The sequence below is a fragment of the Anguilla rostrata genome, chromosome 11 (assembly GCF_018555375.3).
Source record: "Anguilla rostrata isolate EN2019 chromosome 11, ASM1855537v3, whole genome shotgun sequence".
Lineage (NCBI taxonomy): Eukaryota > Metazoa > Chordata > Actinopteri > Anguilliformes > Anguillidae > Anguilla > Anguilla rostrata.
Window position 1 is genome coordinate 14524089 of NC_057943.1, and position 20345 is coordinate 14544433.

Sequence of the window (20345 nt, forward strand, 5' to 3'; positions counted from 1 at the left end):
CTTTGTCGGTAGTATTGATTTTGTCACAAGCTTCCCCTTTTGTCCACCAGAGGTCACCTGTTCCCCATTCTTTGTGTTCCATGTTTGTTTTGAGTTAATTGCTTGTAATTATTAGATTATAGGTTCTTGTTATTCTGCACATGTCTGTTCGGTTAGGTGAATCTGTGAGTCTTTGTGTGAACGTCCCCAGTTCAGTGTCAGCACTTGTGTTTTACATCGCAACATAAGTTTTTTTTTTACATTACAACATAAGTTTCTGTAAATACTTGAAAATGAAAACATGTTACAATATACAAAATAAATCATTTCCATTTTTATTAAATAATTGAATGCAATTCACTTAACTGATGGTTATCAGTTTGTATAAGCACACATATCATATAATGAAATATTAATCATGAAAAAATTGTTTTAAGCAGGCATACTCAAACTTTTGACTTGCAAGTGTATCATAATATAGCCCAGTGCATTGAAAGTGATATTTTAGAATCGGGCCAAATTATACAATTTTGTCTGATCACTTCAACAGTCAAAACTAGAATTATGAAGGCTTGTGTGTGCATGTGTAGCGTGCAAAGCGAAGTGGTGCAAAAGCATGTGAACTAAGCGTTACACTGACTATTGTGGTACTCAGAATGTTTTCCTAAGGTTGGCAGGTCTGCCTCTGGCAGGATGCGGTAAACACACAGCCTGTTCTCTGGATAGTCAAAATGATAGTCAGTCATTTTGTGGTGATCTGTTCAGTGGCAGGCCTGTGGTCACTGTATACTGTTAAAGAGCACCTTTGTTTCTGTTCACTTGGTAAGATGAAAAAACACTGGACCAAGTTACTTGAAAGAATTTAGGAAGCACTGGATAGCAGCATTGCTTTGGAATACAGCATGTTTCATTTGTGTTAGCTAAGGTAGGCAATATTGTGTATTGTAACTTGGCATAATTTTGATATCAGTACTTTTAATGGCAGGCCTAGATTTTGTAAGTGTTAATGACTTATAGTGTTTTGTACTGTATGTGTGGCATACAAAAAAACATGGCATTTTTGTTCGTTGAAAACATGTTTTTCTTCAGACATGCTATTATTAGGCTTCTGGGTTTTTGCTAATAATCAGCCATGGTGCTGCACCACTGCAGAATTTAGAGTGTCGCAGTAACATTAATCCCCCAAAATCGAATACATTTAAATCACTGACACTGACAGCACTCAATGAACCTGTCTTTCCTGCGGTGAATGTAACACCTGCCATTGAGGGATGGCAGGTGCAGAAAGGTCAGCTCCTTTCTTTTACTTCCCCTGCACCTTGGAACCTTTGAGAATGATGGAAAAAAAGATCTGCATTTGGTTTGCACCAAAGTACGTAGTGCAAATTAACTTGTGCGCAGAGCAAGTGGCTGGGGGAGTTACTCTGATTTATCAGTGCCCAGGTATTTCTGGAGAGATTTTTATAAACACCCATTTCCCAGAAGGTCTGCAGATCTTCAATGGAGGCTGGTGCATGGTGTAATAGCATCAGAGAGGCGCCTGGCACATGTTGATCTGTTAAATAGTGGGGAGTGTTCCTTTTGCTCTCAGGTAGAAACGGTAGTTAATCTGCTTACAAGATGTAAGCAGTTTAAAGGGCTGCGCAACAAGATATAGGGGTCTGGTCTTACACAGAACTGCTTTATAAAAGTCACTTTCGAGTAGACTATTCACATGCAGAGGCGGTTCAAGACTTGAAGGGTTTATGAGAACCTGGTGTGCTGGGGAAGCAAACTGTGTTGGTGATGGGGGGGCATGTATTTGCTTTAAGGTGCATGAGGTGTCTAGAATGGTAAATTCCTCTTTTTTTTTCAATTCTATCTTGTTTATTTTGTTTTATTTTTATTTGTGAAGTGTATGTATTGGCCTTGCTGCACTGATTTGTTGTAATGTAGTAGTGTCAAAGGTCTCTCTCTCTCTCTCTCGTTTGTTGTGACATAAAAGGAGAAATGATTAATTTACCATCTCTGAGCCATCCAGGAAAAACCCTGCATGAAAACGTGTTGAAACATTTTCTATCCAAACATAATTATTTAAAAAAAGTATTCAGCATGACTAATCCAAACTGACCTTAGAGTCAGCATGGAAACAGTGTATAGCCTATGTCCTCCCCATTTTCTTTTCCTCTCCCTCTCTCTCTCTCTCTCGCTCTCGGCATTGAAGCTGTAGCAAAAACAAATCTTACAAATTGTTATTCCATCTCAGTTCTAAACTGTGTAAACAGCCTACCAACCTGCTCACCATGTAGGCAATGCTTCCATCTTATAGCGTACTGCTATAGCCCCTCCAGCTTACACAGATTCTTTTGGCAGATGTGTGCGGATGAAGGTGTGCATCAGTGGCAAAGATCATATTACACAATAAGCCAATGATGTACTGTGCTCTGTGATGGAAAATTCAGGTTGATTTGGATTATTACATGGTATTTTCAGCCAATGTCTGACATTTGGAGGGTGGGGAGGAATGTGTTGGATCTGCAGAAAGCAGTTTCAGTTTCATTATGACTGCTTTTCCATCTCCAAGAGGTTGCTGCCAGCTCACCCTGTTAAGAAAGCTGCTAGGGGCGTAACATCTGGAATAAAGCGACGTGAGTATAGGGGAGATGTGAGCTAGTCAGCACTGTGTGCGGGCTATTGGGATGGTCAGGGGAGGGAGTGCAGCTCATTTGACTAACTGAATCAGTCCTGGAGCTATATATATGTATACGCTACATGACCAAAATTGTGAACACACCAAACATCATGCCCATATGTGCTTGTTGACCATCTCCTAAAACCATGGGCATTAATATGAATTTGGTCCCTCAATTTCCAGCTATAACAGCCTCCAAACTTTTGCGAATGTTTTCCACTAGATTTTGGAACATGGTGGCAGGGATTCAATTCCATTCAGCCACAAGAGCATTGGTGAGCCTGGAAAAATCCTGCATGCAAACATGGTGTTCATATGTTTTTAATCTAAACATCAAGTATTCAGCAGAATAAATCCAATACAGTCATCATGGACTCCCTCCCCATTTCTTTTTCCTTTCTCTCTCTCACTCCCTCCCTTCCTCCCTGTCCCCTGTTTTTCCTGGGTTTGTAATTAGGCTGCAGGGTATGTTCAGCCAATGTCTGACATTTGGGTGGTGCAAATGAATGTGCTGGCTATGTTGAAAGCCCAGTTTAATTCTGACAGGGCGGCAAGGGATTTAGAGGAAGAGAGGTCGACCAAAGACTTGGTGACTTGATTCTCAGAATGTGCAGATGGGAGTCTTCCATTTGTGTGGGCTAGCAACTGGAGGGAGGCAGGAGTTATGTCTATGGTGCCCCCCCCCCCCCCCCAACACTGCCAAAGTGCCCTTGAGCAAGGCACTACTCAAGGGGTGCGGCACTGTGGCTGATCCTGCTCTGTGACCTCTCTGATGACACAGTGCATGTATATAGGAGGAATATAACTGTTTTTTTTTTTATCTAGGAGAGATTCCAGTAACCCTGTCTCAGTAGGCAATAAATTGTTCTTATATTTTTTATATTCAACAAAATATATATATACACTCACCGACCACTTCATTAGGTGACAGGAGTGACACCCAGTGTGGTCTTCTGCTGCTGTAGCCCATCTTCTTTAAAGTTTGACGTGTTGTGTGTTCAGAGATGCTCTTCTGCATACCTCGGTTGTAACGAGTGGTTATTTGAGTTACTGTTGCTGGCCATTCTCCTCTGACCTCTGCCATCAAATAGTCATTTTCGCCCAGAGAACTGCCGCTCACTGGGTATTTTCTCTTTTTCGGACCGTTCTCTGTAAATCCTAGAGATGGTTGTGCGTGAAAATCCCAGTAGATCAGCAGTATCTGAAATACTCAAACCAGCCCGTCTGGCACCAACAACCCTGCCACGTTCAAGGTCGCTTAAATCACCTTTCTTCCCCATTCTGATGCTTGGTTTGAACTTCACCAGATCGTCTTGACCATGTCTACATGCCTAAATGCACCGAGTTGCTGCCACGTGATTGGCTGATTAGATATTTGCGTTAACGGGTGCAGTTTGCAGTTAAGCAGGTGTACCTAATGAAGTGGTCGGTGAGTGTGTGTGTATATATATATATATAATGAATACTGGTCAAAATGGATGTTCTTTTAAATTTTACATTATGTGAATTGGAATTGTTCATGGTGCACCTGACCCAGTCTAAGGGTGCAATGCTTGATATGGTAATCTATCCTTTACACATTTATAAAAAATATCCGCTGCTGACAGCAATGGTGGCTGCTCACACAGATCACACAGATTATAGTTTCCTTCCTGGTAAGGAGTCGAAGACAATAAAATCTTCACTTAACCCTTGATTTCAGTGATTTCCATCTGATAATTTGTTCAAGTTAAAGTACCCCTTGCATGAAAACCTGCTTCAAAGACCTTTCCTTGGAATGGCAGTAGCCATCTTTAACAGTGAAAAATAACATATTTGTGGTTGTTTATGTGGTAGATAAGTGTTTCTGGTGGTGTGTTGTTGTTGGCCTACCAGCTTGACAAAAAATTAGGAGCACCTGGGCTAGAGATCTGTGATTTATCTCAGTAACCGTTAAGAATCCAGTTATCCAACTGAGGATTAACCAGAGGTGGAAAATCCAGGTTTAGAAAGTTAAAGTCCTCTCCAGTATTTTGGTCCAGTCTCCTATATTTGCTAAGTAGCACAAGTCTTCAGCCTGGAGGTAGAATTAGCTTAATTCAGCTAGCTGAATTTGTGGGTGGAAGAAACACATGGCAGGACTTTCACTTTCTGCCCCCTGGACATTCCACTTCTGGAATTAAATAACTTCTTGAAGAAATGAAGTAGTCATAAAGGTTGATCAATCAGTCAAGATATATTATTATGACATGGCTGCTACCACAAAGAACATAGTCACAGACATCATTGAAATAGCAGGCAAATGGCTTCACTTACATTCTCAACACAGAAAGTCACAACACAAAATATCTGCTACCTAGCACAGAAAATGACCAAAATGATGATGATGATTATAAAAGCAACTGTTGTAAATTTGTAACCTCATTTTCAGCTGCAACTCTAGGGAGTGTAAAATTAATTTGATTTGATTATTATTGGTCCTTTAAATATCTTCTTTTTCACACAGAATTGGCGATCATTAGCAGCTTACCTCCTTAAAAGGATCTACTATGCAGTATAATACCGATGTAAACCCTGTAATATGTCACACTGTTCTCCACGTCATAATTTTTCCAGTTTCCAGTTAAGTTATTTGAACGCTAAATCACGTGACTTCAAGGAACAGTCCTGTATTATGAGTCCACAGCATGACCAGATGTTTTGAGAGAGTCCTTGTAAAAAGCACAAAAAAAATCAAAGGCGTGGTGCATTTGCAGTTGTTTCCACCCCGAAAGCAGTTTCAGTTTCAGTTCACTTGTGCTTTTCCATTTGCAAGAAGTTGCAGCCTGGTCTCCCAATGGCAGGTGTCGACAGGGCATTGGCATTCCCATGCTTGGTACCTGGTCTGTGGAGAACAGATAATTCAAATTTCTGTAAGGACAGGAACCATCGGGTGACACCAGCATTGTGCATTGGTTCCACATTGTGCTTTTTGTCCACGATTTGCCCAATTAGAAAAGGATTGACAAAGCCCCTGTGTCTTCCCCCATGGCGAGGTGTCACTAGTGGCACTTGAAAAATTCCCATGCTTGGTATCCCTGGTCTGATGGAGTAACATAGTGTTCAATTTTTAACGGAATACCTTCTCCGTGCATTTTAGACTTGCTAGTCAGCTAGTTTTGCTAGCTAGCCTGTAGCAGCTGCTGTCTCTGGCTCTTTTTGTACTAGATGCCTGGATGAGCTGCTGAAAGTGAAGGTAACCGATGCTCATCGTCTTGCTAAAGCAAACAGTAAAAAGCTCCTTCTTCAATGCTGGAGAAGGGCTTTAAGTTGTATATTTGTTTTTTTATATTTAACAGATGCCATGTTCAAGTACTCACACTGAGAAGAGGCAGTTTTTACCAGATTTAGCAAACAGGTCATTTCCATCTGCAGTCCCTGGACAGGTTCAGTATTCAAAGTGAGAATACAAGATAATCACAAATGAAATCACAAATTTACAATAGAATTCCCGCTCCCAGCAACACACACATGCACAGACACACAATGGGTACATTTTGATGTATCGTCGTTTGGTGCAACCCTAGATGACAGCTCTGCTAAGTATTTCAGTTCATTCGTGTTGCCACAGGCTGGGTTATTTAAGGTCAATAGAAGTCATGTATAGTCTCGGCTAGTTCTCTTGAAATGTTTTTTTCATGTATGAATTAGAATATGGCATCTGAAGTGAGAATTTGAAGTCTCAGGGGTGATGGTACACACTTTCTTTACTATGCTTTTCCTGTATTATTCCCTAAGCTATTGAGTCTCAGCTGTTCTGACTATGGGACTGTTTTCACTGTAGGGTTCTAATCTTATGTTTCGCAGAAGTTTGGTATTAGACATGAGTAAAGTGAGAGATTAATGATATTTGAAGTCTTCTTCTTCATCAGTTGTGCACAAACAGTTGACAGCCTCACAGCTTTTCTGCTGATAAACAGTGGTGCACAGTGAACAAAAATAATCTAAAGGTGCTTGCTTTTTTGGTAACAACAGTAATTCATTTTAAGAAACACTCGGCTGTTTATTATTTCCCCTGGGTCATAGTGGATAGTAACACAAATAAAAATCTAATGAAATGATAAAGATCTATGAAAGGTCAGCATGGAATTTCTGTAACAGGGAGTAGGTATTAGAAATTTCAAATAGCAGGCTTGCTTCTCGAATTATGCCACAGTGTACCCACTAGTCATGAAGACAGTGTGTGCTTTGCTTATCTTCTTGCTTGCATGGCCTCTCTAATATGCCGGGGAACTGTATGGATTGTTTCAATGGGAAGTGTTAGTCCCTGGCTTTGAAGCGAGCCCTCAGAACTATAAACAGTGTCAAATGGCACATGCAGCCTCTTTGATTGGTGGTGCTTTGGTAGGGGAGGAGATGGGATTTCCCTCTTAGTGGTGATGCCAGTTTCACGGGGAGCCAGTCCGCAGGAAGGGAGCGAGAGGAGAGACCTGTCTGCCGGCCTGTCTGCCTTACACACAAACTGAAACTTTGCCTCCTGATCCCGGACCAGTTTTAATCAACAGGTTTGTCTTACGGTCCTTAAAGAAGTGGTTTTCTGTTGCTGTCGGATCGGCATTCGGTGTGAAGTGAGTGAATGAATACAGGAGAGAGTAAACTGCAGTTGGCGTGTTGGATTAACCTACTGGTGACGGGTGTCTAATTCTTCCCGTCAGTAGGATTTCTGAGACAGGATAACGGGATTGGTGCAGAGAGTGTATTGTGCTGCTTCAGCATAGGCTATAAGATGCTTAAAGAGGCTGTGCAGAGTTAAAGGTAGGCGGCTGGACATGGTGCATGGTCTATCTTTCCATTGGTGACTTTAGAACATATGGGAGGGGTCAGTGAATGTGGCATAATGGTATTCCTCTGTACCTTCAGGGAGTTAAATTGAAAGAAACAATAATTATTTTGCTTAAATGTTTAATATTTGTTTAGGGAAAGACTGATGAAACCATATTAATAATATCAATTACTGCAAAATTTTAGCAGTTTTTTTATTGCAAAACATTTTGGGAAAGGGACAGTTTTTGTGCAGATCTCCAAATAAGGAGTGGGAAATAATTATTTCCCAGCATTTTCACAAATGGAATGCTTGGCTGGAGTGTTAATAATAATGGTTACAAAGGAATATGTGTATGTTACACATTGAAGCTACACATTGAAGATAAGCAAAACTACAAATTAGCTGTAGACAAATATGGCAAATATGGAGCAAAGCTGTGTAAAAGACTATTGTTTGTCTGTGTTGTAAAGAAATTGTTCTCAAATGCCGTATTGTCTCAGTGTTTAAAGAACCTGGCCATGCTCTCACTTCTCTTACATTTCAGACCAGTCTAAAAGAAGTAGCCTACTCACCACATAAATAGCAAAATGAATGCATCGCACAATGCGTTTTTGACCACAACTGCACGGTGGTGTAAAATACCCTTTTTAGGAGATAATAGCAGGTGACATGGAAGACTGAAACGAGACAGTTACACTGTGACAGAATTTTGAAGGCATAGTTTTGAAGGAGAAGTCACTGAAGTGTTGAGTGGGCAATCACTGTTTGAATCGAGGAGGGAAGACGCTCATTGTCCCACCATGCCAGCTGAAGTGGGAGCAGCCAAATGCACATACTGCTTTGTACACCGAGGGGCTTAGAATCATCGTCAACATGAGCTCACTGTGCAACCTCTGAGAGAGGGAGAAGAACAGCCTCACTCTACCCCACATTCAGCACACAGACATGAACACACATACTGCTGGGCTCCCTGGTCTCTGGAGTGCTGCTTGCGACATGTCATCACAGCTCGTAGTCCAAGTGTGAACCGGGTCTCTCACCTGGCAGCGCATCTGAAGCGTAACTGTGACACTCGAGCGGTGTGATGACATGAGCTTTCTTTCTGGAATACTGCCGTGTCAGAATGAGCCTCCAGAAATAGTTGTAAGTGAGGCTTCAGGGGTCTTGTTGCATGTGCTGGACATAAAAAAGGTGGTTTTAACTGTTGTGTCGGTTGTTGCTATGTCTTACGTTGTGTTCATTATTTAACCTGTTCAACCTGTTGCACCGTCTAAAAATAGGACTTGACACAGCTAAGTTCAGCATAGACAATGCATGTTCATGTTGATACATTCTATCACGCAGATGTTGCTAGGCAGTGCTGAGGTACAATACTGCTGCTGCTTGATTTCTTGACATTAATCATATCCGCTAGAAGTAGCACTTGGCTAAATTGATGCAATACTGTAGGTGTATTTTTTACATCTGACCTTGCGCACATTCTATTTAGGACCTAACCATAAGCCCAGGTGTACATCCAGCTGGTGCAGCTGACCCTGGATACCAGTGTGATGTTGTGCAGTCAGACAGCAATAAACTGCTCTGTAATGGCTATATATTCATATTCAGCACACCACACTGCATCTGCAATGAATCTGAATTTTGTAGGTGGCTAGCAGTCGGTTCATTGTAGAGTCGTAGAGTCTCACACTAGTGGCATGCCTTGATGACATTCATTACGGTGGTCTATGCAGGAGCTTCGTTCTTGTCATCATGGCTGATTATTTACCTGAGGGGTTGCTGCTATTCTCCGGTTTTGTAGTATCAGTTTAGATTGGTGAGTGCTAGTCCCTAATTTGGCCTGCATACAATGGCCATACTGTAGCCCTACCTCACTGCTGTAAGCTTGTATCGAATAGGTTACATTACCTTATCTCACCTGTGCTCGCTCGCTCTGACTTATCATGTAGTGCCTATGCAGAAACACCAGAGCATATCACAGTCAGCAGTGAAAAACCGCAATGAAAAAAAATAAATAAAAATAAAGCAATGAAAAGAAATTATTAGTATCTTAAGTGGCATGTTTTGTTTGATGCTCAGAATTGGATTATGTTTTTACCATTTGTAAATTCTGAGAAATGAGAAAGGGAAATGCAAGTTTCATAGCACCTGCTCCCTGTGAGACATCACACTTGTTCTCTCTAGGGCCCAGGTTCCCAGAGCGGGGAGAGATCAGCACACAGGCAGCTATATCCTCAGCCCAAGGGCAGGGCAGGGCAGGGCAGGGCAGTCATCAAACCAGCTTGCTTTCCCTTCTGTCATCACAATGAATCAGAACTCTCAGCTACTTTCTCCTTTTGTTTTAGCCATTTTCTCACATCGTTGCACTTTGGTGCTTTTTATGTGTACATTTTCTTAACAGCAGCTTTAAGGTCTTGGGCTGTCACTGATGAAACTGGTCAGATGAATTATTACGTAAGTGTCCTGGCTGCACAGCTGGTGTGTGACAGAAGGAAGAGCCGTATTAATTTTGGTCTAGTAGAGTTTCGCTCTGAAGCACAGCTAATCCTCACAAAGCTTTGTTTCATCGCTCTGCTAAGCCTGTCCAGCCTAGCCCTACTTCAGCCATGGATTCTGCGTAGTATACAGTTCAGGGGAAAGGAAATACCTGTTTGTAATTTGCATTGTTCGAGTACAATGTTGTCTCAGTGAACTGTGGGAATGTGTTGTTGATATATGATCAGTACTGAACAAGGCATGAACCACATTAAAACTTTGGATTGCTTCTTTTTTTGCAGGATGAGGTCTTGGAGGGACTAAGGCGTGTCACTCCCCAGCTAGTGTCCTGTGTAGAAGAGACTGCTTCATCCCTTTACTCTGATCCACTGTTCCTGATCCCACTCATCCCATGTGACAGGGACAGAAAGGATCAGTGACCAGCTGAGGAGTACGTGTCAGTAGCCCTCGCCTCCTCCTTCACAAAAGAAAGAACAAAAGCAAATCCCTCCCTCTGCTCTCCTCCTTGGAGCAAGCAATGCCCAACCTTCTAAACACAGATTCCTCCTCCAGCTCCAAACAGGAGCTCCTGGACCTCAACGATGGTCCGGTCAGTGCCTGCCTGGACACACCCAGCCCAGTTGAGTCCCAGCAAGACGATTCACCGATCGGCTCCAGCCCCGGAAGTCCCGGTGCAGCTGGTCCAGTGGGGAGAGGGAATGGGCGTGCACTAGCAGGACAGGGCTACGGGGACAAGACCGAATCCCCGTATGGAATCAAGTTCATCCCGACGGAGGCTGAGCATCTCTGTGGCTGGGGGCCTCTTACGCCGCAGGTGATTCAGACATTCAACACTCCGCAGTGGGTGCTGTTCTTCCTCTGCGTGGCCTCCTTCCTCCAGGGCATGATTGTCAACGGCTTCATCAACACGGTGGTGACCTCCATTGAGCGGCGCTTCGACCTGCGCAGCTACCAGACGGGGCTGATCGCCAGCTCCTATGACATCGCCGCCTGCATCTGCCTGACCTTCGTCAGCTACTTCGGGGGCACGGGGCACAAGCCCAAGTGGCTGGGCTGGGGGGTGCTGATCATGGCACTGGGCTCGTTGGTCTTCACCCTGCCGCATTTCACCACCCCGCCCTACCAGGTGAGCGTGCTGGAGCAGGCGGGTCTGTGTTTGGCCAACGCCACCAGCCCCTGCCAGGAGAGCAGCAGCAGCCTGTCCAACTACCGCTTCGTCTTCATGCTGGGCCAGTTCCTGCACGGCATGGGGGCCACGCCCCTCTACACTCTGGGGGTGACCTACTTGGATGAGAACGTTAAGTCCAGCTATGCACCCGTCTATATCGGTGAGTACTGCATAGATCTTAGCACAGAAGTTAATATTTTATAGAGAATTGGGCAGAGCTTTTACAAGCATTCAGACGTATCGTTACTAAGATACTGCAAAAGCAGTAACCAGTATTTCACAAAAATCAGAGAAAGTGACTTAAATTATTATAGGAATTGGAATAGGCATAGTGGAATGTTTTAGCTATTTTGTCATAATATAGGAAAACATTTGAATGTTTTTGTTAGATTGCACTGATAAAGTCCGAGACCAGGGATACTCAAGTCTGGCCTTCGATGCCAGTAGTATTGCTGGTTTTCATTCTTCCCCTCTAATAAGTACTGATTTAAACCTGGAATACCTTAAAGGAATAGTTTACATTTTTAGACCCTGGTCCACTCACCAAAAATTAATAAATTGAGGTCTCAAGCCCTCCTGCCTCGAGTATGCATAGCTTACTCTCTGTTAGCTGTTAGCTCTGTTTGCTAAGTACCATTTATTTATTGGGGGTTGAGAATTACCCACTGGCAGCCCTTTACAAAGACACTTAATAAACCTAACTGAAAAAGACAAAACAAATTTAATGTGATTGTAAAGTGGCTTAAAAATATTTTAAATAAATACTATAAGACTGTAAATTATCGCAGAGGGATGTATCCACTACACGTTCACGAAATATCTATTTGAAGTAATGTCAATAACTAACAACAGGCATATATCAGGCACAAAATCTGTATCGAAAAAAACCTCTGGATTGTATGGGCATGATTGGGAGCGCCATGCCACCCACCTCCCCCCTCAACTCCTCCCAAAATGCTCCAGCCGCAAGTAAGCGAACACATAGCTAGCTTGGCTACATCTATCTATCGAGAACTTCAGGGCTGCAAGTGCACTGAAACAGACAATAAGCATATCGATAGCAAACATTTTTTGACTAAAACTAGTCAAATTGGGTCCTGGTCCAGAATAATTTTATTTGTCTCAAACTATGCAATGAGACTAAAACATTTATTTGGCGTTACTCCAGGTCCTTCATGAAGTCATGAAGGACCTGGAGTAACGCCCAATTGCGTAATGCCCAATTGCAGTTCTGTAATAACCACAAAGGAACAGGTGGAAATGTTTGATGTAAGTGACTGATATAAGTTGGTATTACAGTGCAATTGATTCCTCGTACTGTTGCTGATACTTAATGCAAACCGTAATCACCCCACACAATGTAGTCTGAAGCCATTAGCAAAAACAGATCTAATTGTGGCTTTGATGAGAGACAGCCAAAAATATTCCACACTGCAGCAGACTGGCAAAGGAATTTGATAACCCAAACAGTTTACAGTGGCACCCAACAGTACCAAAGAGCCTGGTTGATAGTTTCCAGGCATTTCGGCACGTTTCAGGTTCGGGCTGCAGCTTCGACCCAAATGCTAAAGGAAGCTCTGCTCTTCCGCTTGTCTGAGGTTCTTGTTTTTATAAACCTAGTTTGTGTGGCCTACCAATACTATGCTGTGAATTTACTGAAGCTGTCTGTGTTTCACTAGAACACTCACATTTGCTTTCACAGCAGTGGAGGGAAGGCTATTCCCCAGTCAGCTGCCATGGAAACTGGTGCTTAAATTATATTTAGAAAGTTGTCATGCAAAGCAGGCTGGAGACGTGGCCACCATAAAACAAAAACAGGAATACTTAATCTCTCTCTGTTGACTAAAATTAGTGGTTAATCGTGGGGTTTTTGCAAACCATTTTGGCAGTGCTTGTGTAAGGCCCCTGCACTGCGCTGCCTTTCTTGTAAGATTCCGATATGCTCCAGTCGTCCCAGTTCTGTCAACAAATTAGATGCCATATTGTGTAACCCACTGACCTCTTACAAAGTGGAACATTCAAGTTTTCCTGTTGTTCATTTCTTGAAATGAAATGCCAGTGTGAAAAAGCAAGTGTGAGCCAGTGTGTCCCAAAAAGTCCTGTAAGATAGAATGGCTTTGAATGTAGACTCTATTAGAGGTGAAAGGTTTTCAAAAATGATAAGTGGCACAGGAGTATGAAAGGGTCGTGCGACAAAGTATAAACCAGGCTTTGGGCTCCCATGGATCTCCATTGCACTCAGTCACCTTTATCAGCAGGTCCACCAGTTCAACTCCAGACATCAATGAAAAGGTAAAATGTCTTTGGTGTTTTCCTGCTCCGATATCAAAGGCAATGGAGGACAATCACAGTCTGCCCACCCTCCCCAGGAAACACAGCAAATCCACTTGATCTGGCTCAGAGCTCTATCGATCAAAAACTAAAATAACAGCAGCACGCACGCACAGGACCAGTGGAACAATGGTGCCTGTGCCTGGGCCCCACCAGGGGGATTTGGCGTCCCAGACGGCACCGCTCACCCCGGCCTCTTTTCCCAGGGATCTTTTACACCGCGGCCATCGTGGGACCGGCTGCTGGATACCTGCTGGGCGGAATGTTCCTCAACATGTACACCGAGATCCATCTGACGTGAGTCCTCCACACTCCGCTTCCTCCTCACCCGCGCTGACCTCTGGGGAGGGTGGCAGTGCTGGGTGGGGCTGCCTCTGAGTGGGCCTGAGTGGAGATAAGCGCAGGCCTGCAGGTCATACAGTAGCATCTGTTACCAGCTGTACTCGTGTGCCTTTATCCCACTGAGGTACAGCACTTTGCGCTTTGGGCTTTGGGCTTTTAGAAGACCCCGTACATCCTACGAGAGGAGCTTAGTGACAGCAAGAAATACATTAGCATGCAGGGAAAGCTTAACACGATCTTGCTGTTTTTCAGCGTGAGTGTAACCTAACGTGAAAATTAACTTAACAGTCAACCTTAAAATATTACTTTTTTCCTGTAGAAATTTCCAGAATGAAAGATTTTTCTCTGCATTTATCTGTCCATGTTTAGAGCTTGCGGTGACTAACTGATCCGGTCAAATATAACAACGTGTGATGCAGTATATGTAGTATAGTACTGAATCTCTCCATTCCTCTCTCAGGACAGAACTCACACCGGAGAACCCTCTCTGGGTGGGGGCCTGGTGGATCGGCTTCCTCGTGGGTGGCGCTGCTGCTCTGGTCACTGCCCTCCCCATTCTAGGATACCCACGCCAGCTCCCAGGTGCGGCTCCGGACACCGTTAACACAGTCACAGGCTTTTGTTCAGTTTTATGTGCTGTTCCCATGCAGCACCATACGTTCTGTAATATGTCCTGTGGAAACGTGTGACTACCTCCAGGTGAAAGGCCTTTCTGTTCCACAGCCTGAGCACATTGCATTTGATTTCGACTTGTTTTTGTGCTGTTAAAATGAAGATTTCTGCAACACATCTGTACCCGCCGTCAGCTTTGTGTCCCTTGTGGCTTCCCCTCCCTCCTCCCTCTGCCCGCCAGGCTCCCAGCGCTACGTGGCCATGCGGGTGTCAGAGGCCCACCAGTTAAAGGACGGGAGCCAGGTGACGGCAGCAGACCCACAGTTTGGAAAGACAGTGAAGGACATGCCCAGGTGCTGTAGATGTCTATTTTTTTTATTTGTTACAAGTTATCTATGAAAATATCAATAGAATCGCCATTCTTTTCTATCCTGAGGTGGTAAGCTAATATTGATGCAGTGTAACCTATGTATTGCATTATGATTGGCCACTCGGAGAGGAGCAGACAGTTGTTCAGGTCACTTTTACCTTGTGCACATTGTATAACCCATTTATATGGCCTGACTGATTGGCATTTAAAGTGCAGTAAATAACGCTGATGTTCTCAGTTTTCCCATGTGCATGAGAGTTATCCAGAATCAGACATTCTGCATGTGCAGAATGAAGCCTTTTCTTTGTCATTAAAGAATGTGTTAAAGCAACCCAGATGTTCAGATGTAATCTTATCTTACATCGAAAAAGGCTGCAGTAAAAACTCAGTGTTGTTGTCATGATCCAATGAATCTGCTTGTTAAATACAAGTGAAATCCACTTTACATGAATGTTTGACCATTACTTAAAGATATACAACCTGAAACTGAGAAGAGGATGTGGCAAGCACATGCAGGTGTGACTTGAAATGTTACAGTGATGACAGTCTACAGTACATCACAATTCCTCTTTAGTCAAGCATGCATAATCCCACATAAGGTAGCCTGACTCAGGTGTGACTGCAATCAAATGTTTCAGCAATGCTGCAAGCTTTTTATAGTACATATTATCTATCTCCTCTCTCTCTCTCTCTCTCTCTCTTCTCTACCTCCTTCTGTCTGCAGGTCAGTACTGCTCCTTCTGAAGAATCCCACGTTTATCTTCCTGTGTTTTGCTGGGGCCACTGAGGCCACTCTTATAGCAGGCATGTCCACGTTTGGCCCCAAGTTCCTGGAGTCTCAGTTCAGTCTCAGTGCCTCTGAGGCTGCCACCTGGTTTGGTAAGAGCAAACAGATCCTACATATTACTGCACAAGTGCAACCTCCGCCCAGGCAACTTTGTTACTGTTATTACTTACTCTGGTGTTTTTGCTGCAGTACCTGACTAATTTTGCTACTTTTCTCCTCCATGCGCATCTTGTATTATCGTCCATGAAAATTTGAATTGTACACCAGAAAGTGAATATGAAAAAAAACAATTTAGGATCGATAAACCTAGTTCCTTTATGATTTTATTATGGTGATCCTTCATTTCCTACATCTATTAGGCAATCCTCTTACAGTTCCGTGAATAATGTTTACAGCGTGAATGCAATCCGCCATTTCCTGTCATTCCCGCAGGTTACATGGTGGTGCCGGCGGGTGGGGGGGGCACCTTCCTGGGCGGATACATCGTGAAGAAGCTCAACCTGCGTTGCCGTGGCATTATCCGCTTCTGCTTGCTGTGTGCCATCGTCAGCCTGTTCGCCATCTTCGTCTTCCTCCTCCACTGCCCCAATGTGCCAGTGGCTGGGGTTAATGTGCCGTACCAGAGCCCCCTCCAGTTCCAGCACCCGTACCAAGACTTTCACAATGGGTATGTGATAAAGTACTAACCATGACTGCTTTCATTAGCAAAACGTGAATGTGTCTCAAACATTACGGTGCCCTAAAATGGTGGGCTATGTATAAAAAGTGCTGTAATTTCTACACGGTGAAACCAAAATGTGTTCATCCCCTTCAGTAAAAGCTGAGAATCTACACTTAAACCACTTATGAATTGTTTGCTTACAAATGAGAAATTGTGGAGTGCATAGCAAACTCAAGAAAAATGGTCTATAGCTGTCCAAAATGAAAGGGGGAGTAGATATAAGGACTTGGAGTAAATCACTCTTTTTGCTTAACTTGGAATTGCTAATGATTGCAAGGATAACTTTTTTGTCTCCACAAAAATGATTTGGCAAGTTTTGCATTTGCTGAATTTACTAGGGATTTTGCTAGGGGCTGAAAGGTTGTGTCATTGCCAACATTCATACTTCTCTGGCAAAGATCTTAGATAAGCAAATTAGTAGTACAGGCACAAATGATTCTTTTGGCATTTTGTACCGAATAGTCATACAGTGGAAGAGAGATGGAGGAAGTCAACAGGCATATCACTGACACGTGTTTTTAGTACAGCACATTTGGTAATATCATATAAAATTTCCCTCCAGATTTTTAAAATTCCAATAACATAGAGAGCTACCAGAAAGAACTGAAACCAAATGCCAAAGACAACAGAGATAAGACAAAGACAGAGCACAGCTGAAAGCAGCATTTGTTCAATTTATTTTAGGTCAAGCCAAGGAAAATGTTGAATACACGCATTATGTTGGCCGTACAGCTGTTTCCCAAAATTCCTGCTGGCCTACAAGCGATCCAAATAAAAGCGTTATCTTTGCTCTTTTCTCAATACTGATACTGTCTGATAGCAGTTGAGACTCTCCCTCCTCTCACGGATAGTGCGGAATGTAATGGCTAGAGACATCTCCGCTGTGGCTCAGTTTCACGCAGGTTTTACACTCAAAACAAACGTCAATGTTTGCTGTTTTTCTTTGGTAGACTTGAAGCTTTTAGGATCAAATTCCAAACAAGGTGCTGCTGTTGTACACTTGGGCAGAGTACTAAAATGACGGCTGTGTAACTATTAAAACAGTTGGCATGAGAAGAAAAATGACAGTGGTATTTCATAAGAAATAAAATGTAATCGTAGTGTGTATAATGTAGATATTTTCCCTACAAATACATGAAATGACGTTATGAATCATAACTTGTAGTGTGCTGCAGATCCACAGGAGTTATTAAAAGCCACCATTCCCTTGACTGCATCCAATGTCTAGATTGTGCTGTATGCTTCCTTTCATTTGTCAACAATTTATTGTTCTCTCTAAATCTCTCAAGAGACATTTCTGGAATGCGTAATTTCCAGACCCCTTCTTTCCTATCTGTTGAGGGAGATTAAATTGCTGTGATTTAGTAACTGAACATACCTCATTCGTGTCCTTTTAGTTTTTTCCAGTGCTTTGAGTGCCCCTAATAAAGGCAACGTTAAAATTCCTTGAGCCTTACAGTTTAGGCTAACAGAGCAGGTTCCAGTGAGATTCTCCTCTGAAGTTTATTTGAAAATTATGTTGGCAGGATTTAGTTATTTTACCCAACTATCTATTGTTGGAACTGGAAGTAATTTCTCACCTTGCAGTAGCAATGTGTATAAAGGAAAAAATAGTGTTAGCCCCTTAGCTAAAACAAGTGTTGGCTCTACTTCTCACTGGCAAATTAAAAATTAAACATGGCAGAGAAGTTTAGGCACATCAGGCTTGATTGATCTATGGAAATGCATGGATTTGAAATTTTAGCATTATTAGCCAACGGCATTGTGTCGTTTTAGTTTAATCATAGTTCATGGCTCTTGGATTGAGCAGCAACCTTTATTTCTACTACTGCTTAATCAACTTAAAAAGCAGAGAGGCAGGGGGTTAGTGAGTCCTTCAGGCAAGCTGGGGGCATAAGGGTTTCAGAATATTTATTAATCTACTTTAATGTTGAGCTAGTGCCCCCCGTTTCACCCTCCTGCCCCCTCTGTGGCATGGTGTATACCCAAAACTCTCTGAAATGTTTCAGCATCTACAAATTACCATCCTTTTAAATATTAGTTTTAGTACTGTTTACTTCAGCCTCATTTTTCCCTCCCTATGAAATGCTTCGCTCCAGGTTTGACTTGCAAAGAACCTACAGCACCATCTTGTGGCCATTGACTGAATTGTACATTTGTACTTACACTACAAGTGTCTATATTGTCCTATATTGTCTGAGGTAACTCTCTCTCTCTCTCTCTCTCTCTCTCTCTCAGATCCCAGGTGAAAGAGAATCTGACTGTTGGCTGTAATGCAGATTGCCACTGCTTGCGAGAGATGTATAACCCTGTATGTGGGGCTGATGGGATCATGTACTACTCCCCCTGCCATGCTGGCTGCAGCACTGTCAACCACACACTGAGCAGCACTGGGACACAGGTACCTGTCCATCAAAATGAACCACAAGTAACAAGAACACTGTCGCTGCGTATTGTTGCGTATGTCCTAATTAGCCAGTACGCTAACCAGGTCTCTTAACACATAGTGATGCATGTTAGTAGTATAAAATGTGGTGGCTTTTGATGAGCATATTGGACAGCAGTATATGTGTGTTGGCCAGTGTTGAGGCGCACGGCATGTGACTCATACTGTGGCTAAATGTATCCTTTTCTGTTCCCTGAACACCTGCGTAGGTGTACTCTGACTGCAGCTGCGTGATTGGTAATAATTCCACGTGGGGGGAGGCGGGGCTTGCGCAAGCAGGGAAGTGCAGCACTTCCTGCCATCACATGCCCCTATTCCTCAGCTTCCTGTTTGTGATCATCTCCTTCACCTTCCTGTGCAGCATCCCGGCCCTCACCGCCACCCTCAGGTACAGTAGGGCTGAGCCCTGCCTCAGAGGCACCCACTGCCCTGTGCCCTGCTGTATGTCCTGCTACAGATACCTGTTCTGTGCATGGTACTACTTAGTGTGGAAACTGGCTGCCCAGTAGTAGTTTTTATAATGAAAAGCAAGTTCCTGTAAATTTATTCTTACACTTATCACTGTATGTGTTGATTATGACATTTGAGATTTCTGTTTAACAGTAAACTAGCTATGTGTCAGCAGTAAACAGTGATAGCAAGCTTAGTCAACACTTGACTACAGCAATAGTGATGCATAGCTCCCTAAACCGGTAGATTCTGCCATTAAACACTGACCTTATATCAGCCTTCTTGGGACAGTAGCTGGTATTAAGATTATTAGGATTAGCTCAGCTGAGCTTGGATCAGTTTGCTGTGGCAGGAAGTAGCCAAGGATGGAGTTTTGAGGGACTATGAGAACAGTGTGTATGTTTGAGACTGTGCTGTTTCCCTACAGGTGTGTCCCAGACACCCAGAGGTCCTTTGGGCTGGGGATTCAGTGGATTGTTGTGCGAACATTAGGTACAATATTCACTTTTCTCAGCATCACACATTTACCCTGTGGCAGACCTACAATATAGCACGTAGACTGTATGTACAACTGTGTCTGTTCAAATGTTTCGGCTTTCAACACCTTTCTTATGATGCAGAGTCTCATGTTTAAACCAACATCTCGACAATTTCAAATTATTAATGGCTGACGTATAGTACAAAAATAGTACAAAATAGCTACTTATTAATGGTTAAAATAAAGCATTTACTGGACATGTGCACTTATAATAAATGCGTAGTGTGCGCTTATAAGAAAGGAAAAGGTCTAGCTGATTAGTGTGATATATAAATACTGGAAATGATGACTCTTCCTACACGAAACTATGCCGCTATAGTATGCGTTACTTTCAGTCGCATTCTTTGTGCTTACTGTACTGACTCCCTCCTTGTGATGCTGTGGCGGCAGGGGGAATCCCGGGTCCCATAGCGTTCGGCTCCGTGATTGACATCTCCTGCATGCTGTGGCAGGAGGAGTGTGGCGAGCAGGGCTCCTGCTACCTCTACCACAACTCTGCCATGAGCCACTACAGCCTCATAGCGGGGCTCATATACAAGGTACCGTTCGCTCCGCTCTGAACATCCTCACAGCTCGGCCAACATCCAGCCCGCGTATTACAGATGCTCAAATAGTCTGTCGGGCTTCAGACTCGTTCTTACTGCAGTGTTT

At 43.2% G+C, this 20345-nt stretch overlaps 1 protein-coding gene across 6 annotated transcripts in view; it reads left to right on the top strand.

Annotated features, from left to right (window-relative positions):
- The window catches only part of slco4a1 (solute carrier organic anion transporter family, member 4A1), a 37120-nt gene that overhangs the window by 12578 nt on the left and 4197 nt on the right, over nt 1-20345 (top strand). For 5 of the 6 annotated variants that reach the window (XR_010324009.1, XM_064298117.1, XM_064298115.1 and 2 more), the window contains 10 exons: nt 10211-11257; nt 13635-13725; nt 14231-14352; nt 14624-14735; nt 15477-15631; nt 15972-16206; nt 18499-18661; nt 18916-19094; nt 19584-19648; nt 20085-20233. Coding sequence is in view for 5 of the 6 variants with exons in the window: in XM_064298117.1 (XP_064154187.1) it covers nt 10447-11257; nt 13635-13725; nt 14231-14352; nt 14624-14735; nt 15477-15631; nt 15972-16206; nt 18499-18661; nt 18916-19094; nt 19584-19648; nt 20085-20233 (2082 nt within the window). In the remaining variant the exon portion in view is untranslated. Of the gene's footprint in view, nt 1-7055; nt 7174-10210; nt 11258-13634; nt 13726-14230; nt 14353-14623; nt 14736-15476; nt 15632-15971; nt 16207-18498; nt 18662-18915; nt 19095-19583; nt 19649-20084; nt 20234-20345 lie in introns of those variants that run through there. The other variant, XM_064298118.1, reaches the window with a different exon arrangement.